This window comes from Gigantopelta aegis, chromosome 10 (genome assembly GCF_016097555.1).
Source record: "Gigantopelta aegis isolate Gae_Host chromosome 10, Gae_host_genome, whole genome shotgun sequence".
Lineage (NCBI taxonomy): Eukaryota > Metazoa > Mollusca > Gastropoda > Neomphalida > Peltospiridae > Gigantopelta > Gigantopelta aegis.
This window is the reverse complement of record NC_054708.1, coordinates 49,137,766-49,162,714: the sequence shown is the minus strand read 5'-3', so window position 1 is coordinate 49,162,714 and position 24,949 is coordinate 49,137,766. Positions and strand designations below refer to the sequence as shown.

Sequence of the window (24,949 nt, the reverse complement as noted above, 5' to 3'; positions counted from 1 at the left end):
TAATCTAGATACCAACTCCAAACCCTGAGTGAGTGCTCCGCAAGGCTCAATGGGTAGGTGTAAACCACTTGCACCGACCAGTGATCCATAACTGGTTCAACAAAGGCCATGGTTTGTGCTATCCTGCCTGTGGGATGCGCAAATAAAAGATCCCTTGCTGCCTGTCGTAAAAAGAGTAGCCTATGTGGCGACAGCGGGTTTCCTCTCCAAAAATCTGTGTGGTCCTTAACCATATGTCTGACGCCATATAACCGTAAATAAAATGTGTTGAGTGCGTCGTTAAATAAAACACTTCTTTCTTTTTCTTTTTCTTCAATAGGTAATAAGGTTTTATGACTGTTAACATTATTGTTAACATGCGCCCACAGCGTATATAGAATGAAAACGTTAAATACGACATCCTGCAGTTGTGAATAACATGTATATAAAATAAAACAAATGTCCACCACAGCGACTTTTCTCTCATTAACGCCTAACCATCAACGTCTTTTCGCAATCCTAGCCCAGTTGTGTCCACCACAGCGACTTTTCTCTCATTAACGCCTAACCATCAACGTCTTTTCGCAATCCTAGCCCAGTTGTGTCCACCACAGCGACTTTTCTCTCATTAACGCCTAACCATCAACGTCTTTTCGCAATCCTAGCCCAGTTGTGTCCACCACAGCGACTTTTCTCTCATTAACGCCTAACCATCAACGTCTTTTCGCAATCCTAGCCCAGTTGTGTCCACCACAGCGACTTTTCTCTCATTAACGCCTAACCATCAACGTCTTTTCGCAATCCTAGCCCAGTTGTGTCCACCACAGCGACTTTTCTCTCATTAACGCCTAACCATCAACGTCTTTTCGCAATCCTAGCCCAAGTTGTGTCCAAGGCAGAGTGCTAAGACTTAACGTGGATTAAGCACAAAAATGGAGAAAACAAAAATGAAATGTACAGCAAAAACGTGAGATAGTTTTAAAGATTAAATTTAGTTTTATTTGTAAGTGTGTTTTTGTTATTAAAGAAAACAAATATAGCCAAAGGCTGTAGGCATTCGTGCATTCAGAATCATGGATCTGTAACTGAAGAAAACTACAAACGATATTCAATTTCTTAAATTTTTGCCATTATATTATTTAACTTTAAACACAATGTGATCACATAAGAGTACTCTGCCATTCGAGAGCTAGACGGACATGTGGACGGTTATGAGAGCGATGATAACCATTCAAATGTCCGTCTAACTCTCGACCGGCAATGTGTCTCGTTCTAGCCAATGCACCACGACTGATATATCAAAGTCCGTGATATGTGTTATCCTGTCTGTGGGATGGTGCATATAAAAGATCCCTTGTTACTAATGAACAAATCTAGCGGGTTTCCTCTCTAAGACTACAGGTCTAAAATGGTCAAATGTTTGACATCCAATAGCCAATGATTAATAAATTAATGTGCTCTAGAGGTATCATTAAACAAAAAGAGGTTTTTTTCGAACGGCAGAGTACTCAGGCTAATAAGATGGTCGTTTGTTGAATGTTTTCTTCGAAAACCCGACTGATACATAGATATACAGGTTTCTAGACTAGAACTTCACTAAAACAACGTGTTACTAAGATCACTTTGCAAGGAGAAAGTAAATAGTTAATACCAGTTATTCGGGTTCTTGGTCAGTTCAAGTTGTCAACACTGTGGAAAATTAATCTAGATATTTCTGAAAGAAAATAAATGATGACAATTTGATTGGATAGTGCCATTTATTTCAATCCACGTATTTGTTATTATTCATGCGTGCGCCAGTGTGTTGATATATTTTATAAAATAAAAAACGTAAAGTTTGTTTTATTTAACGCCGCCACTAGAGCACATTGATTTTTTTTATGTTATCATCGGCTATTGGACGTCAAACATATGGTCATTCTGACAGTTTATTTTATAAAATAAGACAATTATTGTTAACGTCAAGCTCACTAACTTGATTTAAATCCCTTCAAAGCTGGCTCACTTTTGCATTCATCTTTCTCATCTTTATTTATCTGTGATATTTGTTAGGTTGTTTTGGGGGGGTTTTGCAGTTCTTTGCTTTTTGAATTTTTATATTGATCACTTTGTTTGCATTTACCATAGTTTGACACCCAATAGTCGATGTATTTTTCGTGCTGGAGTCGTTAAACATCTATTCTATTCTTTCTCATCTATCACATAGGCCTCTGCCCAACATCCTCATTGTTTTAATGTATACAACGTCCCAATTCTCCCACGATTTAAATCTGTTTCGACTCCGTCTGTCAGTTTCCTACGACTCTATGCTCGTCCCATGATGCTAATAAAGCTGGTCTGACCCACGGCACTAACAAACGACCACCGGTAGTAGGGGAGTACAGGTGGTTACATGCGCCTCTTAACAATGCCAGACATAACTACTGAACACTCCAAAGCGTATAGGAAATTGCAAGTGTTTGGTACGGATAGCCACAAGATACAAGCACCTGACGCGGTTGGAGAGAAATAGACTGGGATGTGGAAGTGGACAGCAAAAGATGTTGAAAGATAGGAAGAGCTGCCAAATCGGTTAGAAATAAGATGGAATTCATTTCATTCTAACTTATCTTCGTGCTTATGTCCGATTAAGGTTCAAGCACTCTGTTCTGTGTAAACTCCTCAGCTATCTGGGCTGTCTGCCCGGGACAGTGGTTAGTTGTTAGTGAGAGAAAAGAAGCTGAAGGTGTAGTGGTCTTACACCTACCCAATGAGTTGTTAGAACTCGCTCTGGGTGGGAGACAGTACCAGGCTGCGAACACAGTACCTACCAGCCATATGGCTTAACCACGACAGCACCGAGGCCGGTGATGGAATTCAAAGGAAAGAGAAAAAATGTGGCAGTGAAATTTAATGAATAAATAAATAAAATAATAATAATGTCATAATTTCATATTTATTACCTTATTAGTGTTACAGTTAATAATCTTTTGTCAATGTATTATTCAATATACTTATTATCAGCATATTGAATCATATTTCTTAATTCATTACAAAGTTGCTAAACAATTACTATGGATCAATATTACACTTTTTGATATGAACCCCTCTTATGAAACATTACTGATTACCGGTAATGCTGCAGGGGTACTTGTGGTTTCTTGATTACATTATCAGGATTACGGCCAACCTTCTCCAGATCACTATAGAAATATTAATACGCATTCTCCTTTTTTTGTTGTATAGTGTGCCAGCGAGTAATCATCTCCTGGAATGTCATTAACTCTAGGCTGTAACGAGAGCCAACATTAATGACGAGATAACGCCCCGATTTCCAATCATAATTTCATTTACACATAGACCACGTGGCACAGGTGGTTCTGGCAGTCTTATTTCTATCAGAGTTCTTAATAACACAACATTAACAGCTTATAGCTGGTGCTCGTTTGGCGTTATTTTAAATAACTGCCAAAATTCATTTTCAACATGATTTTTTTTTTACTCACCTGTCCCCACCCGACAAAAAACATGCAAGACGTAGGCCTACCTGTATGAAATTATTTTGAAATACGAACAAGAAACTACTTTATAAGCTTAAACTTGCAATATCATGGACATTTTTTAAATATATATTTAAAAGTGCTGTTTACTAATCAATTAGTCTAAATCAGTATGTGTAAACTGTTGTATTCCTGTACCTCTAAATGAATTGCATTGAAATGGAGATTCAATCATGTTTACTTGTGCATGACCAGAAGAAGAGCACATTGATTAAATAGTCATCAGTTATAGGATGTCAAACATTTGGTCATTCTGACTGGTAATCATCAGAGGAAACCCGCTACATGGTTTCTAATGCAGCAAGGGTTCTTTTATATGCACTTTCCCTACAGACAGGAAAGCACATACCACAGCCTTTGACCAGTTAAAGTTGTGGTGCACTTGTTGGAACAAGAAACCCCCCCCCCCCCATCATTTGAATGGATCCATTGAGGTGGTTTGATCCTGCAATGCAAGAACCTCAAACGACTGAGCCAAATCTCGCCCCTGTGTATGATCAATGCTAATTTACTCACAAAATGTTTTTCCATCATTTTTAATAATAATCATAAAAAATATATTTTAGTGAATTTTTTTAACAAATATTTTGATTGTCAACACAACACATAAGATACAGTGATACTACGAATTGTGTGTGTATAATGGTTCCGACAGTTTCTAAACTTTTTACAAACAGAAGTTCTGAACAATGAAAATAACAATACAAATAGTTAGGTAATGTACAAAATAGCACAACCTTAAGTACTTTTATTAGCATCAAATGTGCCTTGTGAAATAGGTTTCATTCATCACTCACTGAAGCTCATGACAATTTAAAATTGTTTTACTAGGGACTTAAATGTGACTATTACTGGTACTTTATTATTACTAACTACTTTCTTTCACCAATTTTCCCTGTCAGTCTCTTGCTAATCAAACAAACAATGCTACATATTAAGGTAGCTAGTGTAGCACTTTTCTTCTTCCACACTTTGATCATGAATCAATTACCAAGTGATACTAAAATAGCCATGGATAAACAATATGCTACCGTGTTGATGAAGATACTGTTTTATTTTTTACAGTCAGCTACCTGTGAGAGCTAGTACAAACTGTCAAAGTGAATCACTGTTATAAAGCTATTAAGTCAAATTTCATGGATTTCTAAAAATTAATATCTAATTTTGGTACCAAATAAAAACACAGCAAAACAGCAGCCTCTGACCATTCTTTTTCTACAAACAATTAAATACAATTGCTGATGAGTTATGACATATTAAAAATGTTTTTATAAAACTGATTCGGTTGATTCGTAATTAATCGCAATATAGTTACCAATATATTACATTACGGTAAATATAAATAATTATACATTTTTGGTTACTTAAATAAAAACAATAATACACAGGTTTTACAAATGGCTAATTAATACAATGTAGTATTACCCCAGCAAATGAGAAATTACCATGCAATGGTTTAACCGCTAAAGTTCATGACAAAGAATACATATTTCACTCGGGACTTAAAACTTGATAATACATAGTAGCTTGTTTAATATTCTCTCTATACAGTAACTGTTATATTCAGTAATAATAATGGATTAATGACTAGAGTAACTGGTAAAAGTAACAAGTAGCTAGCTGCTAATATTAGTTAATACCACAGTAATAGTAATATTATAATGCTTTACTGACTATAGTAAAACAATTGTTATACACCAATAAACTTCACATACGACTAGTTATAACATTACACTAATAATAACATTATTAAACAGTAATAGTAATAAATGGTTTACTGGTAAAATTAACAAATAGTTAGTTAACAATATTACAACTACAATCACAGCAATAGAAATAATGATTTATGGATGATAAAAAAAAGATATCTATTAGTAGTGGAATTATACATACATGTATATACAAAAGTAGCCAGCATGAGGCAGACGAGGTGCTTGCCTCGTCTGGAATTACCCCCGATTTATTTTATTTTTCCCATGACACCAATATTTATTTTACAGGTCCCAGTAAAGGTTACCTGTATTCATATATTCATGTTATAGCAGAATCTATTCCAATAAATGATGAAATAATGTTCTTTGTAGCATAAATACTGAACACATTAGGTGGGTTGAATCACAACGGTCACCATACATGTATATACAATTTACATTTTTGCTCACACTATGCAGTGCCTTCAACACTATACAGTTGTAAGTTGAATATAAAATTTAATGATTCACTACATAAACAAACCATATCACTCTTATAACACAAAGATCAATAGAAAACCTGGATAATTTTATATCAATATCCGTTAGACAGGTTGAATATTAAAAATATGCTAAATAAAAGCATTTTCATGTAAAAACAACCTACGCCAAACAATATTTGAACACAAGCTAAGAAAGGAATTCATTTTGATCTAATGGAATTCATCAGTATGTGGTGGTGCATAGTTGCTATGCATTTGTTTACCACCCCATCTTCGTTCACACAACATATTTGGTTCAGATCAATACATAATCAAAGAACGAACATACAAAAGCTCTATAACGGGTGGATACAGGAATTTGAAAAAGGATGGATATAATATGTTTAGTGTGCTAAGTGCTGGATGTTGAATACAAACTTTTAGTCATATACATAAAAAAATATAGAGTTTATTTTTTAAAAAAGGGAGGGGGTGCTGCACACACACCCACCCTGCACACCATTCATTTGTATTCACCCATGTTTAATAACAGCAAATATGAAGACCAAAATTAAAAAAAAAAAAACATAATTAAAAAATGAAGACACATGAATGGGAATTAACTCCACTCAATCCCTGCCTATTATTGAATCCAAGAATAATACTGGTTGTCAATAGGAAAAACAGAAATGAATACAGAAAATCAATAAGAAATACAATGCATCAGTTAAAAATATCATAAAACTAATACAGTAAAGCAATATGCAATGTAAGCATTTACAATTACCAGAAAACAAGGTCTAAAATACAATTAATCAACATAGGTAACTTGCCATGAGTACTTCAAGTAGACACAAGGTAAGTGCTGAAAGCATACCTTCCTGAACACTGAACACATGAGATAATTAATATCACCGACTTCCATCAGATCTCTCAGGTTTATCATCCGAGGTGACATCAACTTTGCTATTATTTGAATTGTATTTTAAAAATCTAACATACATTATGTTTGAAATTTCATCAAGCAAATCTAATATATTAGAAAAGTAAAATAACAGGCTGCCAGACACTACCAAAAGCAGGACCAATGGTAACACTTCAGAAATATTTCTGGACGTGCCATCTATTTTCACTTTCACACACACTGATCTAGTGTTCTTGTTATGTATTTTTAAGACTATGAATCTTCAGGCAATCATATCACCAGCCTTCTGTGACTTTTATAGACTATCCAGACACAGGCAAAGTTTCAAGAAAAGATCAGAGCTTGTTTTGGAGAAAACAAACTATTTTCCCACTGAGTGGCTCCCTCTGGTGTTTTGGTTACCATTGATGAAAGGAATGGCTCTGCATCTTTGTCTTCAGCCTAATGTGTGAAAATAAAAGTGGTTATTTGTGTATATTAATATGTAATAGTCTACATTGATGAGATCAGTGTTTAAAAAACCCCAACCTTTTTTTGTAATGATTACAAAATTTATTTACAATACACTTTAATTATGATTAATCTCAACAATATAGGATGTGTAAAACTATTTATTATCCACATGGTTCAACATAACCGAGTTAATAAAAATCATATGAATCACATGCGTAATAACAAGGTTAATGACATATTTTTGCGAAGTGACCGCAGTCCTAGCTCAGACTGTGCCCGTGAAATAAGACGTCATTTTGTCATCTCCTAGTTTGACACAGCCCTTGTTATTCATAAAAACAATTACAATAATAATATGGAAAATAAAGAAATTATTACTCGTGTGTGTGTGTCATACTGATTTTATGAAACGAGTGTCAGGATTTATATATTACCCTCGCTCTCACTCAGACAATACACAAATTCTGACACTTGTTTCGTAAAATTAGTAAGACACACAAGCTGGTATACACAATCTCTATATTCCAATATCTGTGAATATCAAAATGAAAAATAAGAAGATATCAGAGATAGAAACACAGGATTAATTTTGGAAATAAGATCACCCTTGAAAGGTTTTGATTCTGAGGTTTTTAAATATGTACAGTATTATGGCAAATTATTTGATTAGACAACTTAATTTAAAATCAGATTTAATAAATACCATACAATTATAATAATAAAACCCCCAGCACATTTATTTAATTTGAAAATAACGAAGAACATACCAACAATTCCCTTACGCCTTCAAACGTGGCTGCTAACAGGTATTCTGCCTGTACAGATTTTAAAGAAAGATAACTCTTGTAGTCTTCATCTGCAGGGTGTACCACATATAAAAGAACACTCTTCTTTTTGTTATATTCCCACTTGACAATTTCATACCAAGACAAGCTTATGTATTCCACATTTTCTGTAAAATTCAATAGTAGGTAAATAATACATGTTTAAATGAAGAACAAAGAATTCAGTCATAAACAAACATCATTGCATCATAAGAAACAGGTAATATTCAATTTTAGAAAAATTTAAACAAAAACAAAATAAACATCTAATTTACATCACAATGATATTAGGCCTAAAACTACATACAACACAAAATTATAAATTATTCAGAAGGAGTGCTAACAGAATAAGGTGGGCAATAGGGAAAAGGATAAAATATTGTTTTAGTGTTTACTTTACTGGACAGACCAAACATACCAAAAGAAAACAGAATGGTAGGTACAAATAAAAGTGGCTAACAGAATTCTACATTCTGGTTAACTGCTGGAAACATGCAACTAATTAAGTGAATCATTGACAACTGCTTGAACTGATCTGTGTGTAAAAATGCCAGCACAGTTTCAGTGCTTCTAGATCAAATATGCAACAGGACATGACAGATACATACAGATAGATCTTAAAAATTAAAACATACTAGTACCTGAAATAACAGTACAATAACAGATAGTAGGGTTTACAAAAAGAAATCCTGAGACCACATTCTAAAATGATCACCAGTTGTGAATTTGTATTAAAATGCTTCACATTTTTCAGTTTTATATTTGAAACTCCTTGATTCTAATTTTAATTAAAACATAGTGATGTATCTGACTGCAGGAATATGAACTGGTATCACCAAAATGGTGTTGTATACAAATCAAAGGAATCTTTCCAAAGTCTGCAACTTAAGAAGTGCACCTTGTGTGATATGACTGCAGACATCAATGAGTGAACTATGAGTCGCACACTATTAAATCTATTATACTACATAATGATCCACAAACTTAACATTCACAAGGAAAATACCTGTAACAATTTTCAAGCCATACTTGGATACAAAAATATTCACGTTATCATTTCTGGCAAACTGTAAAACAAAATGTTTACAACAAATAAATAAAAAACACTACATCCATGCACCACTAAGAAAGACAAGAACAGGGAATTCACAATTTTCGTGCATAATAAACTCTTTCTAAAATAAACTACTCATGCTTGTGAATAATACTAAAGCAGTACAACAGAGGTGTATGACAGTGGTACTATGTAACTGGTAATATGCAGGTTATGGTTTTACAAAATAAAGTAATAAGCTGAATAACAGAAATAGAAAACTACAAAACTACAAAAATACATTTTGTTTGATGCCGGCATTGATCAGTTATTATTATTAGTGCTTCACAGACAGAAAGAAGTAAATAAAGAAAGTTTGTTTAAAGTTTGGAAAACGAGCCTAATGCTTCATGCAAAATAATCAAACAAAACAACAACCCACCATTCAGTTTTTAAAAAAGTTACTTTCTTTTATTTAACAACACCACTAGAGCATATTATTTTTAATCATCAGCTATTGGATGTCAAACATTTGGTAATTTTGATATCTAGTCATAGAGAGAAAATCCGCTACATTTTTCCATTAGTAGCAAGGGATATTTTATTATATGCACCATCCCACAGACAGAATAGCACATACCACAACCTTTGATATACCAGTAACGGTGCACTGGTTGGAATGAGAAATAGCCCAATGGGCCCGCAGACGAGGATTGTACCCACACCGACCGTGCATCAGGTGAGCACTTCTCTACCTTTGGGCTATATCCTGCTCCCAAGTAAATGAAGACTACACGACGCGACCAACATGATTAGTACTACCGTGTAATGGGTGAAAGAGCCCATCAAACACTGCATAAGCTGGACGATGTTTTAAAAGGTGATATATCCTGCCCCAAGTAAATGAAGACAACACGACGCGACCAACATGATTAGTACTACCTTGTAATGGGTGAAAGAGCCCATCAAACATTGCATAAGCTGGACGATGTTTTAAAAGGTGATATGAACTGAAAGATGTTTTTGTTTCATTTTGGACTTCTTCTGTCAGTTTTGATTGTATAAAATACTTAAATTTGCCAAATAATATCACTTTTAAGAAAAAACATCCCGTATTTACAGTGTTGATTTGACTAATACTGCTTTTCTACTTCGACTTAGATCAGAAGTTATAGCTACCAGAAACTGTTCAGTAGTGTATCATAGTAACAAAACTGAAATGTATGATCCATTCTAAAGATTTAAACTATTCAACAATCAACAGAAGCAAACCGTGTGAAAGCTATTGTACAGACTAAACAAAAAGCACTAGGGGTCGAATTTACGAAGCCTGTTTTTCTCAAACCAGGTGTCATTCGGTTCTTAAACACAGGTGTCATTCGGTTCTTAAACACAGGTGTTCAAGAATTGTCAATGTACGTAGGTACATGTGTGTAAGACAGATACAGGCTTTGTAAATGTGGCCCTAAGTATCTATGTTTAGTGGGTGAACTCCATATGCTCAATAACATCTAATTCTTGCAAAAGAATTTACCGCACAAGATTTCAACATGACATCTTCGCAAACGACACATCCCTGAACCAGTATGGTTTGGTAATCTGGCAGCTTCTGACACATCAGGACGTACTGTTCTTCAACTAGGAATTCTGGATCCAGGCATTCTGAAACCACATAATCACAGAAACAAAATACTTAAGACTTTCTGTAAGTTACAAAACAGAAACTGAAAATTGTAAAATGACAAAATGTGTTTTGTTATAGGAATTGCATTGATTGTCATCTGCCATTGAAATCCATTAAAATGTTCAACTTCAAATAAAGACTGGCAATATAATTGGTTGCGAACATTGTGAATATACATTATATAAGCATTTATTTTCACTCCAACATTTCCGTCTTAGTTTTTGGCTATCTGACTGTAGTACTGGTCTGAACAGGTGGTTAAGGAACTGATTCACACCGGCCGCCTCTTCTGCTTGACACCCATGTCCCAAAAGGTCAATGCACAATATTACAACATAACATGGCAAAATCCAGCCAGAGGAAGTACCATTGAAAAATACAAATTGTTTTAATTCTTCCCCAATTACTAGAAGTGAACAAGTGAACCACAACATATCAACATATGTCACAATTAGGAACTATAATGGACTGTGATGAATGAATTCTCACCCGGAAGTGATGTACATAATAGTAGTGGCTAAGCTGTTAGAATTATATTCCAAGACAAGATTAATTACAAAAAGAATAAAAATTAAACAAATTCATGGCAGGTTTAGAACTGATATTGAACATCCGAATTGTCATTTTCAATGAAATGTTAACAAACCAAAGTTAATTGAGTGATACACAAAATCTTAACTGGACAGATCCTCAAAACATGGATGATAATGTTTAAAGGAAACATGTCACGTGGCCTATATTTGGCACCAACCATGTACAATTAATTATAAATTGAATCACCTCAAAAAAAATATAATAATAAATTAATTACTTAAAATATCTCCATAAAAAAACAAACAATACGAGCTCTTAGCGGAAATTGCCGATCTTTAATGAGCAGGGCAATCACGAGATCCGTGACGTCAGAGACGCGTCGCTTGATCTGAAGCCTTACACTTAAAAGCATTAGTCCGTACCACTCATAAAGAATCTAAGACTTGCACAGCTTACCAAAACAATGAGTGTTCGTTCGCAAAACGTTTTGCCGTATCAATTTGAGCTGTTAGTAAATGAAGAAAGACACACATTTACTTACAACAGTGATACTGAAGAAAAAACGGATAGTGAGTCGGAGGGTGGAGAAACCGATGGTGCCAGACCAGACCGGTCGACCAATTTACAGCCTGGAGCCCGGAGCCCAAAAGTAACCCAGAGACAAAACCAAAACGCTAATGCCAAGGTGTATACTGTTCATATTTAGAATAAAGATACACCTTGATATGATGTATTTAAATATGTAAAAAATATAAATGTAGGACAAACATGTTTTTTTTTTTTGTTTTTTTTATAGAAAATATCGCATTTTTCATGTTTGGGCTGTACATAATGAAATCTGTATGCACAGTGTAAACAAACGCTCTAATTTACGACAAGGCACTTCACTTTCATTAACCTGACTTATAAAACAACATAAATGACTTGAGAGTATAATCAACTTTTTAACTAAATATATTTAAATTTGCATCAATAGAACGAAATGGGGTTATACTTATTTTTCTCTTTAAAAAAACCCAGCATATTATTAGGCCTATTGGTAGGGTGCGTTAGAGTAAAAACGACCTCTCACGATACCCATGTAATAATTTTCTTTTCTTTGGTACTACATAATTGATAAGTTTTTAAATTTTAGATGGGAAAGTCTACTTAATCAAGGGTTTTACAGCATTATTTACAGTAATGAAACAGGGCGGCTGATAATGTCCATTAACATTGTACTATAGTCGCGACAGGTTATGCCACAATACCCTGTGATCTTAAAAAAAACTGGCAAGTATTTTGTACGTATGTCTAGACAGTGGTAATCACTTACCTGGTTGATACCCTGCAATATACACCTGCCAATCAGGAATCATATGTGCAGGCCACGGAAAGAAAGGACCAATTAACTAAAACAACACTCCGATTGTCAAGTCAGCCCGTGGATGAAACATAATAGTTATTTCGACACCGACAGAACAGAACAGAACAGAACTTTATTTCACTCAGGCCGCTATTCAGCGGCATATGAGGTACATTAACAATAATTATATGACAGTGACAAGATGGGCTTTACAGGAGAAAACGTATATATCAAAACAAAAAAAATTCTAATAATAATAATAATACAAAATGAAATATATTTCTAATAGTAATAATCTATATATATATAGTAGTGGTTTATTTTGTATTGAACTTCGTGTTACTTTGGGTCTTAAAATCATTATTTAAATTTTTTTTTTTTTTTTTTTAAACATATTTAAAAACATCGTACTGAGATGTATCCTCATGCCAAATCCCATGTTTGTATATGCCATATTTAATTACTTATTGACGTTTCCTTCTTCGGACGATGAATAACATGAAAAATCTCTCATATATAAATACATCATGCTGAGGTGTATCTTTGTGCCAAATATGTACAATGTACACCTTGGCATTCGCAACCGAGTACTGTTTTTGTCTCTGGGTAACGTTCAGGCTCCGGGCTGTAAATAGGCTGACACCAAAGTACTATGTGGTCACGGTGTTGGTGTCCAATCTTTTGTTTTGCGATAAAATACACGCGTCTTTCTTCGGATACAATCCTTTGAAAAATCGTAAAAAGACAATCCCGATCGTTTAAACTGTTTATTTTTACACCCAAAGGCCACGCAGTACGGCACTGTTGGACTGAAAAGATCGTAAGCCCCTTACTCCATATATAAACAGTTAACAACAATGGAAGAGTACAGCGGCTCTGACGTCACTTCCCTTTTTTTCCGAACGCTCACGAATAAATATGCATAAATCGTACTTTGATACTGATTGACGTAATTTCTTCATTTTAAGTTAACTACGCATATTTTATTGTTATAAACTTATTTGTATATTATTTTAATATCATTTTGCTTTTAAAATGAGCTATAATATGGTCTCGTTACATGTTTCCTTTAAATAGTTTTTTTTATGAGTTTTTAAAAATATAACTGTTAGAAACTGTTTACTGATGGCATAATTATTTGAATAAAAATACTTACCATCTAGCTTGATTTTTTCTTCACTTGTCGTTATTAATTTTCCTAGCAACAACAACAAATGATAGATAATAAACATCAGAAATATTTTATACAATAATTAAGAAGTACCTAATATTATTATAAACAACAATTATAATTTATAATAGAAATAATTTAATATCAAACAGCTTACAGTTGAAATGGAAGCCTACAGACTTTAACACCACTTTTGATCTTTGTAATATCAGAGTCATATGATTTATATAGGCCAATAACATGTTTGTCAATCCATTTAAGTAATAAAAAGCTATCTGGTTGAAATACTGGTAGGTGACTCTCTAAACTGAATACCCTAACATAACACAAGATGAACTCATTCAAGGGTGTATACTACCAAATCAAATCCAATAGACGACAATAGTAACATATGTGGCTAAAACTCCTACCTGCAACGTATCAACCGACATAAACGCCACAAATATAAATACTACCACCCCTTACACTTAAAGTGAATCAGAAAAAAATGGGGGTCAAGCTGCTCGTTTCTGAGATAACGGGTAGCGTCTATGACTACCCTAGTTTCGCACAAAATTCTAGTACTTTTTTTTTACAGGTACCCCATACATGTTTCAAGCACAAGGCTACTAGATGAAATAAAATTGCACATTTTTTTAACCCAGATGAAACTATTATTTCTTACAACCAACACACTCACATTTATAACCTATCACAGGACTTGTGGTGTTCACTTCTCTATCAAAAGTTGGGTGCACCTCGAACTTTGACCAAGCCGGAAGTTATTTGGTTTAGTACTACCTATACTGATAACATACATTTTTCAAAAAGTGTCCAGCTATGCGTCTTTATGACAACCAGGATCTGGTGTATTCTGACATAAACTGACAACTTCACTGAAACTGTTGTTTCTACAGTGCAACCTAATATAATGTACACCTCAAAAAGCATATATATTGCATATAGTTTTGTACAAATGCAATATGTCATATTAAACAACAAAATGCTTTAAAATAAAACTCCTGAAGATATTTACTTTCAGTTGGGTGTGTGTACTCAGGTTTATATGTAGAGACAACAAAGATAGTCAGAGTACCTCTACCCCTTTAAAGAATTCCATTAAAACACATGCACTTGATTGACCCCTAGATTATGAAGACCTTAACAGGCACATCAAAGAAATATCAGTATTAAAAAACATACACTGTCTGAGGAAGGAAACACAAACATGACTGTACCTGTATGAAGTAATGACTTAATGTCCTGAACATTAGTGTTGGGAGGAAATCCTGTATGCTGGGTGTGGGTGTCTTCAAGTTACCAGGTGTGGGAATTTCAAATCCATCGGCCATGCTGATTTTCATAATGAACCATCAAAACTATTGGCAGCGATCATTATTCCTGACTATATTTTATTTATAGCCTACTGTAGTTGGAGGTTTTAATAGTTGTGATATCTGGAATAATCATGCAGCTTTAACACATTTATTTTTGATTAATTACTGAAAAAAACTATTTTTAAATGACAAAATTACCCGAACATCTATTTTCTTGCATTCTTTTCTAATCCGGATGAATACAATATGTACATTAGATGTATTCCTACAATCTGTAATCCAGCATTTTATTTAGCTAGTAACATTAGGTAATACAGCTTTAACAATAAAATAAATTATCAACTTAATCCAAGGCAGATAATCAAATCTGAAAAATTGGTTCTGAATCTAGTATTAACTCAAAATGCTTTTCATGAGAGCTAACTAAGTGATTATTAAGGGAAAAAAAATGATCTGGAGATCTAAGTATATGTTTAACAACCTTATTGTTATGTACAAATAAGAACAGAAGGCACAATAGTGACAACAAATTTAATTATGTTTTTGGTAAAGTTTTTCTTCAAATTTACTTTAAATTTTGCATAAAACTACAAATTTGTCTAAAATATAACTTAGCACCCTATAAATATGTCAAAATTACAATAAAAATCAACTTCTTTACAAATTTGAGTTTTCAGAATTTCATACCTAAACAATTAACAATGTTAATGGAAACTAAAGACATTAACCCACTATTGGCACATGCTATTTTTAATATAAAAATAAATTGCTATTAAAATCTTAGTTCAGGTTGCCTATATATAATACCATATTTAAGAGCAGTTGTATATGGCAAGTCAAATACCATGTAAAAAGAAATTATTGAAATCTTTACAGTATAAATTATAGGCCAAAACCAACTTTTCTTCAGTGCTAACTTTGATTCAAACTCCATTCAGAGCTATGTACAGAGATTATTGTCACGGTCAAGGTCATTGTGAACTTGCATGATCGAGTGATGGCTAATTAATCAACCAGTATAGTTTAATTAAATAAAATGACAAAATCATAATATTTTTTATTATGCACTGAATATGTGCTATAGGGTGTATACTACCAAATCAAATCCCATAGATGACAATAGTAACATATGTGGCTAAAACTCCTACCTGCAACGTATCAACCGACATAAACGCCACGGATATAAATACTACCACCCCTTACACTTAAAGTGAATCAGAAAAAAATGGGGGTCAAGCTGCTCGTTTCTGAGATAACGGGTAGCGTCTATGACTACCCTAGTTTCGCACAAAATTCGAGTACTTTTTTTTACAGGTACCCCATACATGTTTCAAGCACAAGGCTACTAGATGAAATAAAATTGCACATTTTTTTTACCCAGATGAAACTATTATTTCTTACAACCAACACACTCACATTTATAACCTATCACAGGACTTGTGGTGTTCACTTCTCTATCAAAAGTTGGGTGCACCTCCAACTTTGACCCAGCCGGAAGTTATTTGGTTTAGTACTACCTCAAGAGGGATGAGAAGAATTACAGAATAACTAACATGCAATGATGAATTACATATGATCGGTCTTGTGTTGTTTAATGTAAACCTGAGCCTTTGGTGAAAGTTTACAACATTCATTCACAATTAAGGTATAGATAATTTGTAACTCCTCTTACCTACCAGTCTCTGATGGTTTAACCACTTCCGAATTATTAGCCATTTGGTTTGCTATATTTACTGCACATTTTGAGAAAGCCCACGACTGGTACATCAAAGGCCATGGTATGTGCTATCCTGTCTATGGGATGGTGCATATAAAAGATCCCTTGCTGCTAATCGAAAAGAGTAGCCCATGAAGTGGCGACAGCAGGTTTCCTCGTTACATGTCAGGGGGTGTCACTAATTACGTAATGCTCTAGGGGTAGAAGAAGAGGAACATTTTTCAAGACTATATGTTATTTTTATTCATTACTTAGACCTAAAAAGGTGCTTTTTGGAAATGCGCGATCAGTCTAGGATCGACCCCCATAGGCAGGTATACAAAAAGACCATGGTATGTGATATCCTGTCTGTGGGATGGTACATATAAACGATCCCTTGCTAAAATACTGTAGCAGGTTTCCAAGGCACGTGCAGGGATTTCAGCGGGGTTGGGGTTATAGCCGTGTTGAGCGATGTTTATATGGGGCCATGCTCCCAAAAAAAATATATACTAGCGGAAAAAAGTAACAGTGTAACTTGAAACATCAGATAAAATTAACACGGCTCAATATTTTAGCCTGATGTTTTGCACAGTTGACCAGTGAACGCACCGCCACACAATCGCGGGGTCAATTCCGTATTGGCACGTGCCGTTTCGCTTCTTGGACATGGGTCTGTTTTTCAAGGTTTTTCCGCCCAACATTTTACTGCTCCAGCTTTTGTCGACTTTGCTACTGTCGGGTCATTGTTTGGCAACCGGTGGAACAGAAAAGCAGGTTTTTTCGGTTGAAAGTGGTCGTAGAGCAATGCCCAGGCTAAATGTAAATGACCGCCTTCGCGCAATTGGTATGATCCAGGCTGAAATGCTCCATTGCGCTGTTGCTACGCAATTTGGTGTCAACATAAACACTATTCAGGCTTTGTCGCGACGTTTTCAACAATTTGGTAATGTCAGAGACCGACCACGTGCAGGTCGTCCACGCGTGACGTCACGACAGCAGGACAATCATACCCGACTCGTGCACCTCAGGAATCACTTCCAAACGGAAAGTCTGACAGCGCGGACCATTCCTGGATTGCGTGCCATCAGCCCCAGAACTGTACGGAATCGATTACGTGAACAGCGTATTTGTTCGCGACGTCCGGCTGTCCGTTCAGTTTTGCTAAGACGCCATCGTGTAGCACGTCAGGCTTGGTGTAGAAGACACTTGCGCTTTAATCGCCGACACTGGGCGGGTATTCTGTTTACAGACGAGTCCAGGTTTCACTTAGACAGCAGCGACGGCCGTTCAAGAGTCTATCGTCGTGTTAGAGAACGTTTTAGTGACGCCTGTATTGTGGAGCGACGTGCTTTTGGCGGAGGCAGTGTCATGGTTTGGGGTGGTATCACGTCAACTGGACGAACACCTATTGTGGTCATCGATGGCAATTTGAACGCCGTAGGCTACCGTGACGACATTATCCAGGCTCACGTCATCCCATTTGTGCAAAGACAGCAACGTCACATCACGCTTCAGCAAGACAACGCTAGACCTCACGTCGCCCGGGTGGTAAGGGATTTCTAGCTCAGCAGAATACCGATGTGTTGCAGTGGCCTGCAGTCTCACCCGATCTTGCACCAATCGAGCATGTCTGGGATGAGATGCAACGTCGTGTATGTGCGCTGCCTAACCAGCCGGTGACGTTGGCAGCGCTGGGTCAGACGTTAGTCCAGATCTGGAACGGCATTCCCCAGGCATTCTTCAACAATTTGGTAGGCTCTATGAGGCGACGGTACCAGGCCTGCATCGACGCAAACCATGGCCATACGCGCTATTAACTTTGTGAACTGATTTTTTACCCTCGTGTCTTTCATCCCCAATACCAATGAAACGACGGATGCTGTGACATTTTAAATGAATTGAAGTTTTGCAGATTTGCCTATTAACCATGCTATCTGATTGTTTCATCGTTTTATGTCTTGAAATTATGTTTTTATCAACATGATAACCATACACAGTTACTTTTTTCCGCTAGTATATTTCATTTTTTTTTAAGCTTGGGCAAGTAAGGGTTTTGACCTCCAATACCCTCCCCCTGCACATGCACCCGATTCCTCTCTAAGATTATGTCAAAATTACCAAATGGTAGACATCCAACAGCAGATGGAAGGAAGGATAGGATATGTTTTATTTAACGACGCACTCAACACATTTTATTTACAGTTGTATGGGGTCGGATGATTATTAAATCAATATGTTTTATCTTTGATGTCGTTAAACAACCCCCCCAACTTTACCCTTTCCAAACGAAATAATATTTATTTGAGTTTGTCGATTTTAACACGTAAAATTAAGAAGTGAAAACATTCATTGTCTACTTTAGTATATTTTATTTTAAAAATATATACATGATTAATGTGTTACAAGTATACAAACTAAACTTATAAAATATCAATTCTGAAATAGGAAGGTACGACTGTCGATAATACGTTGTCAAGATCAAACCGGTTTTAACTAAAGACTCTAGTACCGTATTCTCAACCAAACGTTCTTCGTACAGCGCAAGATTTCTCTTTTAATTTTTTGAGACGAACCCTACAATTTGAAATCGGCAAACGCACGTGTTAACTGAAACTGACAACAGGCTGTCGTTTGTGCTTTGCCGAACTATGGCGGCACAGGCGACGAATCAAGCGTATACGTTTGACGATATCCGTTCATAGCGAACACACACAACTTTTTTAAAAGTGCATATGAGCTTGTATTTCACATTTGTACATGATGTTATAATATGGTAACCAGAGAATGTAACTTTAATGTGCCTATATTTATCAGTGATAGAATTAAGATTTTTTTTTTTTAAGAATCTAAAAATTTATTTGTTCACCAATATTTTCACTTGTCCAAATAAATGGTTTGTGTTATTAAAGTACCAGGATGACGTTTGTGATTGCTCAAAATGAAACTGCACTGAAATTTTTTACTTGTCCACTGGACAACCAAAGAGGCACATTTTGCTTGTGAATAGATTTTCACTTGCCAGAACAAATGGACAAGTGCTTATTTCAAACACTCTTTATGTCTGATTGGTCGTATTTTGCATTTGCAGCACATGACAACAAACGACAAAGAAACCCACCTGATGCAACATCGTGTTTGGCTTGGATGAACAACAAATGAACAGCCTTAGGGTCAGACTTCATTAACTTCTTCTCACTGTTAGAATTCAAACACCATTTTTCTAAACACAGATCTGAAAATAACGTGCAAGATAAAGTCATGTTAAACAATCTCAGTCATGGATAGAATTAAATGTTAAGACATAATCACCAGGAAATGTAAATAAAAAGTGTAAATTATATTTTTGACAGTCCACATTTGGTCTGTATAAACGGCTTTGTGAGGACAAGAGAATATTATGATATCAAATTATTTATTGTTCCTAAATATGAATCAAGTTATTAAACTTCATTTCCTATTTGAGTACATTTTTCCCCCTTCCAGAGACTAATATAAACTATCACCATTGTGAGGTAAAGATAGGCAATTCCAACCCATGTGACCAAATGTTTTTTGTGAGGGCTGATGTTTATTGATCAATTCTTTTTTAATCTTGGAGGCTACGGTTTGTTTACTCTAGCGCGATTCATAAACACTTCAATTACAAACTCATTTAATAATTTGCAGAACAATATAGTTCACATTAGGCTTAAAAAATATAACAACTTAACCATAATTATAAAGTTAAAAATAGTAATTTGTTTAAATATTTTTAAAACAATTATTCAATATGAAACAGCAATGGGGGAATAAGTAATTAACAGAATTGTGAAAAACATGAGTTATAACATCAATCGTTGTAAAAGATGAGTTATGACGTCAGGCATATTTTAATTTATAAATTGTCCAGCCCTAGGGTCAGACAGATAGACAAAGCACTGTGCTAGATAAATCGTCCAGCACTAGGGTCAGACAGATTTATCTAGCACAGTTGCTGCACTGTGCAAAAGCTGGTTAATTCTGTCCAGTGGGCAAGACCAAATAAATATTATATATTTACACCATATGTCAGTACCTGTAGCGGGAATGTGAATTTTGTCAGATGATCTGTATTTGCGAACTGGGTAGTCTTCACCTCTGCACAGCGTAAAATATTTATAGCTGGATGCTTCGAGACCTGCATTAAATAATCAAAGGGATTAATTTACAAGAATGTTTCATAAGAAAACTGCATCAGATTAGGGCCGTTGACTATTTAAAATATTATCTCATGCATACAAACTGTACTTTTTTTATACTCATTCCTAGCTCACTCCTAAAAGTGTTGATAAAAAATTATTATTGATTTTTGTAAACATTTGTGCTGGTTTTGAAAGTGTACGCAGGGATTATCTCCCTCCCATCAAGTGTGTAGTTTGTTACAATGTGTACTAGTGAAAATGTTGATAATTGTTGTAAACAACCCCTTATTAATTACATTTTTAGCAAGTTAGCAATTTACCATAAAGAAACATACTGAATTAAAACAAAACTTACTAAACGACACCTACATGTTTGTTAGCTCATATGTAGCCACTATAGGTTTTACAGTATTTTTCTTACTGTTTATACAAAGGTGAGTCCACTTGGAGTAAATCTATTTCTTACCACATCTTTGGCATATTTTTGTAAATAATGCATCAGCAAGTACTATATCATCTTTAACTGCGATTCGAACCTGTGGAATAGAATAAGAACACTGGTATGTACATTTGTATTATACATCTACAGGATATTGTGCTAAATGTCCATTTAATACATGTGTAACAGCATATATTGGTTCATTTTGTACATTTAAGGTGAGATAACGTAGAATTTATAATCAGCCAAGGTGTCTCTAGGTGTTTTGTTTAACAACACCACTAGAGCTGGAACGAGAAATAACCCAATGGGCCCACCGACAGGGAACAATTCCAGAGGTGTTTCAAATGATAGTATACACATATATGTAACAAATAAAAACATTTGTTATTTAAAATGTACAGTTGCTGTGATGATGATCAGTGCATCTAGATAAACTTTGATGTAATGTTTTAATGGACTGTATACCTAGACTAAAATATGTAGAGAAGGAAAGGAGAAATGTTTTATTTAACGATGCACTCAACACATTTTTTTTTATTAAAGAAGCATCAGAAATATACTTAAGGATAAAACAGACGAGGCAGGAAACCTGCTGTCGCCACTCCATGACCCGCTACTCATTTCTATTAGCAGCAAGGATCTTTTATATGCACAAATCAAACAGGGAGTATAGAACCTACCACAGCCTTTGTTACACCAGTTGTGGTGCTGTGGTTGGTATAAGACTAGCCCAATGGGCCCACTGATGGGGACTGATCCTTGATCAATCAAGTGCTTTATCATTGGGATTCATCCCACAACAAACCAGATTTATATGCTAGTAGGAAGAAAGAAATCTGGGCACACACAGTACCATAGCATCTTCAACTAAACAGGACAGAAGAACCACTAAAACTAAAAAGGGCACAGGTCTATCTTCATGAACTAGGAAGGTATTAGTTCATCAAGATAAACGTCTCCGGCACGATATTTATTATAGTGATGTTTATTGCTGTGCCGTATCGGAGGTCCAATAAATATCAAGATGTTAAAAAACGGACTGTGGATGTTTACCTTGGTGAACTAGCTAGGAAGGTATATATATATATACTGAAGGCCAAAAGAAACTTTACCATAGTTTTAAATCACTCTAGTGTAAAAACAACAAAAGATAGTCGCATGAGGTAAAATATATTGACTAGATCAATATGTCAACATTAACATAACTAAAAATGAGTGTCATTCAGCATCTGATAATGACGTCACATTTTCCCAAAGCGAGGTGGTGTACACAAATCGAGCTTTCAACTTCATGGACGACATGCAAAGCATACAGACAATCACTCAAGTCCAATAACAAGTCACATTAATAGCGTGTGTGACCACCCCTTGCCCCAATACAAGCAATAATTCTCCGACGCATAGAAAAAAATCAGTCGTCTGATGAGGTCACGTGGGACACGTTGCCATTCTTCTTGAAGGGCCTGGATCAGTTCCTGTTGATTGGCTGGAGGGTGTGGTCGTTGTCGAACACGGCGATCCAAAACATCCCAGAGGTGTTCTATGGGCATGTCTGGGGAGCGTGCAGACCACGGCAATACGTTTACGTTGTTGGCTCTAAGGAAGTTCTGTACGATTCTGGCTGTATGAGGTCTGGCGTTGTCTTGCTGAAAAATGACACCACGTGGCTGCCGTTGGAGAAATGGTATTGCAGTTGGACGAAGAATGTCATCCCTGTAACGTTGAGCTGTCAAGTTTCCGTGAACGATGACCAATGGTGTCCTTTCCTGTGCACAGATACCTCCCCACACCATGACACTCCCTCCACCATATGGCACGACCTCCTGAACGCAGCAAGCCGCCACTGGTTCTCCCCTACGGCAGTACACACGCTGTCTTCCATCAACTCTGAACAAACAGAACCGGCTTTCATCAGTGAAAAGAACCCGCAGCCAATCACGTCGCTGCCAACGTCGTACAGTCCTAGCCCATGTCAATCTCAAACGACGATGTTGCGGTGTCAGTAAGTGTCCTCTATATGGTTTGTAAGCCCTTATTCCATGAGTCCTGAGTCGCCTGGCCACTGTCTGTCTACTAACCCTGTGACCTAAGGCATTCATTGCTGATGACGTCACTGTCAGGAAGTGATTTCGTAGATGCAAGGTACGCAAGTACCGGTCATCACGGGGCGAAGTCACCCTGGGTCTGCCTGTTCTTGGCCTGTCTGATGTCTGCCCTGTTTGCCTGTAGCGTTGCATCAAGTTTGTAACAGTAACACGGGAACAACCGAAGGTTCTGGCGATGTGGGCATGAGTAGCTCCCATCTGTATCATACCCAGGGCTCTCTCGCGTTATTCTGGTGTCAGTTGTGGCATTCCTATGGTGGTTTTTTATCTGTGTGGATGTCTGACATGCCGTCTAAACTGTTTTTATACCCTTATTGCACGTGCAATTGTTGTTGTTAATAGTGCACAAGTTTTTCACTTTTTTGTGTGTTCCACCCAAAACGTGCAGTGGACGGGTATAATTTTCTGCATACATTATTGTTGTGTTTGGGCTGTGTGTTTTGGATTGAGTTACTTTTTAAAAACAATTAATTTTTTCTTAAATTCCAAATTGAAAATGGTAAAGTTTCTTTTGGCCTTCAGTATATATGTGGTACTGATCATCGTCATAGCATCTTCACATTTTAAATAACAAAAATAAAAGATAAAATGACACCAGTTGTGTGTGCAGGGAGAGAGTTTCAGGAGTCGAAACCCCCTTCTCCGTTTAAAAAAAAAAAAAAAAAAAATCTGTGGGCGCATGACTCTGACTCCCTTTAAATTTTAGCTTCCTGAACACCCATAAATTGGCACTGCCACTTGTTACTAAACAAAATCTAAAAATTGTGAATAGCCAAATATTCTAACTTATAAGTTTCCATTACTTCCACAGCTGTTATCTATTAAATTTAATAAAAATAAATTCTCAAATACAGCTGGATCATATCATGATATACACCTGAATAGGAAGAGCACACGGGTCTTTCGTTCCCACTTCTACCAACGCTAAATTCTGAAGTTCAACTTCCATGCCTAAATTTGACTGACAACGTATCCCATGCATTAGCGTTGCACCACAGTAATCAATAATAACGACCTAAAAACATGCCATGACAGACAAACTAAGTAAGTTCTAAAATAATTAAACTAAAGAATAAAAGTTACTCTAAAAAGTAACGTAAATACATTGGAATGCAAAACAGAACCATTATACGACAAGTGCTTCGCTTTTTTATATTAGTATCGCGAGGAACCAGTCTATTATTGAATTTTTCTAGAGCGCGTATTATGAAATCTACTATAATTTAGCAAAACTTGTATTCTGCTTGTTGAGGCGGGCCTCATATATGCTCTAATAAATTGCTTCTTAAACACACGTTGCATACACCTATACTGGGGCGGCACAGTGTAAAATATAATGGTACGGCTCATGATTACCAGACTCCGTTCAGATTACTTGTAAGGACATTTTCACAGATATAGCAAATATAACCCACACACACACGAACAAAATTGGTACGGCCATGCCGTACCTCTTTAAAAAGTGGTACGGCCATCGCCGTACCGGCTGTACTGTCTGCGCCGCCATTGCTATACAAACAACAATAACAACAAAATCAATGATACAATATTTAGCTTTTCCAAATTA

General features: G+C 35.8%; 1 protein-coding gene across 2 annotated transcripts; it reads right to left on the bottom strand.

Annotated features, from left to right (window-relative positions):
* Positions 1-4,038: 4,038 nt before the first annotated feature.
* Positions 4,039-24,508, bottom strand: LOC121382927. Of its 2 annotated transcripts, none has more exons than XM_041512608.1 (9): positions 24,260-24,508; positions 21,302-21,371; positions 20,730-20,831; positions 19,794-19,907; positions 13,646-13,687; positions 10,461-10,588; positions 8,900-8,960; positions 7,837-8,021; positions 4,039-7,057 (listed from the first exon to the last, which is right to left on the bottom strand). In XM_041512608.1, the coding sequence occupies exons 1-9, from the start codon at positions 24,362-24,364 to the stop codon at positions 6,941-6,943; spliced, it is 924 nt and encodes a 307-aa protein (XP_041368542.1). In that variant the 5' UTR covers positions 24,365-24,508; the 3' UTR covers positions 4,039-6,940. The 2 variants fall into 2 exon arrangements, with proteins under 2 accessions (XP_041368542.1, XP_041368543.1); XM_041512609.1 differs by having other exon boundaries at positions 7,837-7,925.
* Positions 24,509-24,949: the final 441 nt, after the last annotated feature.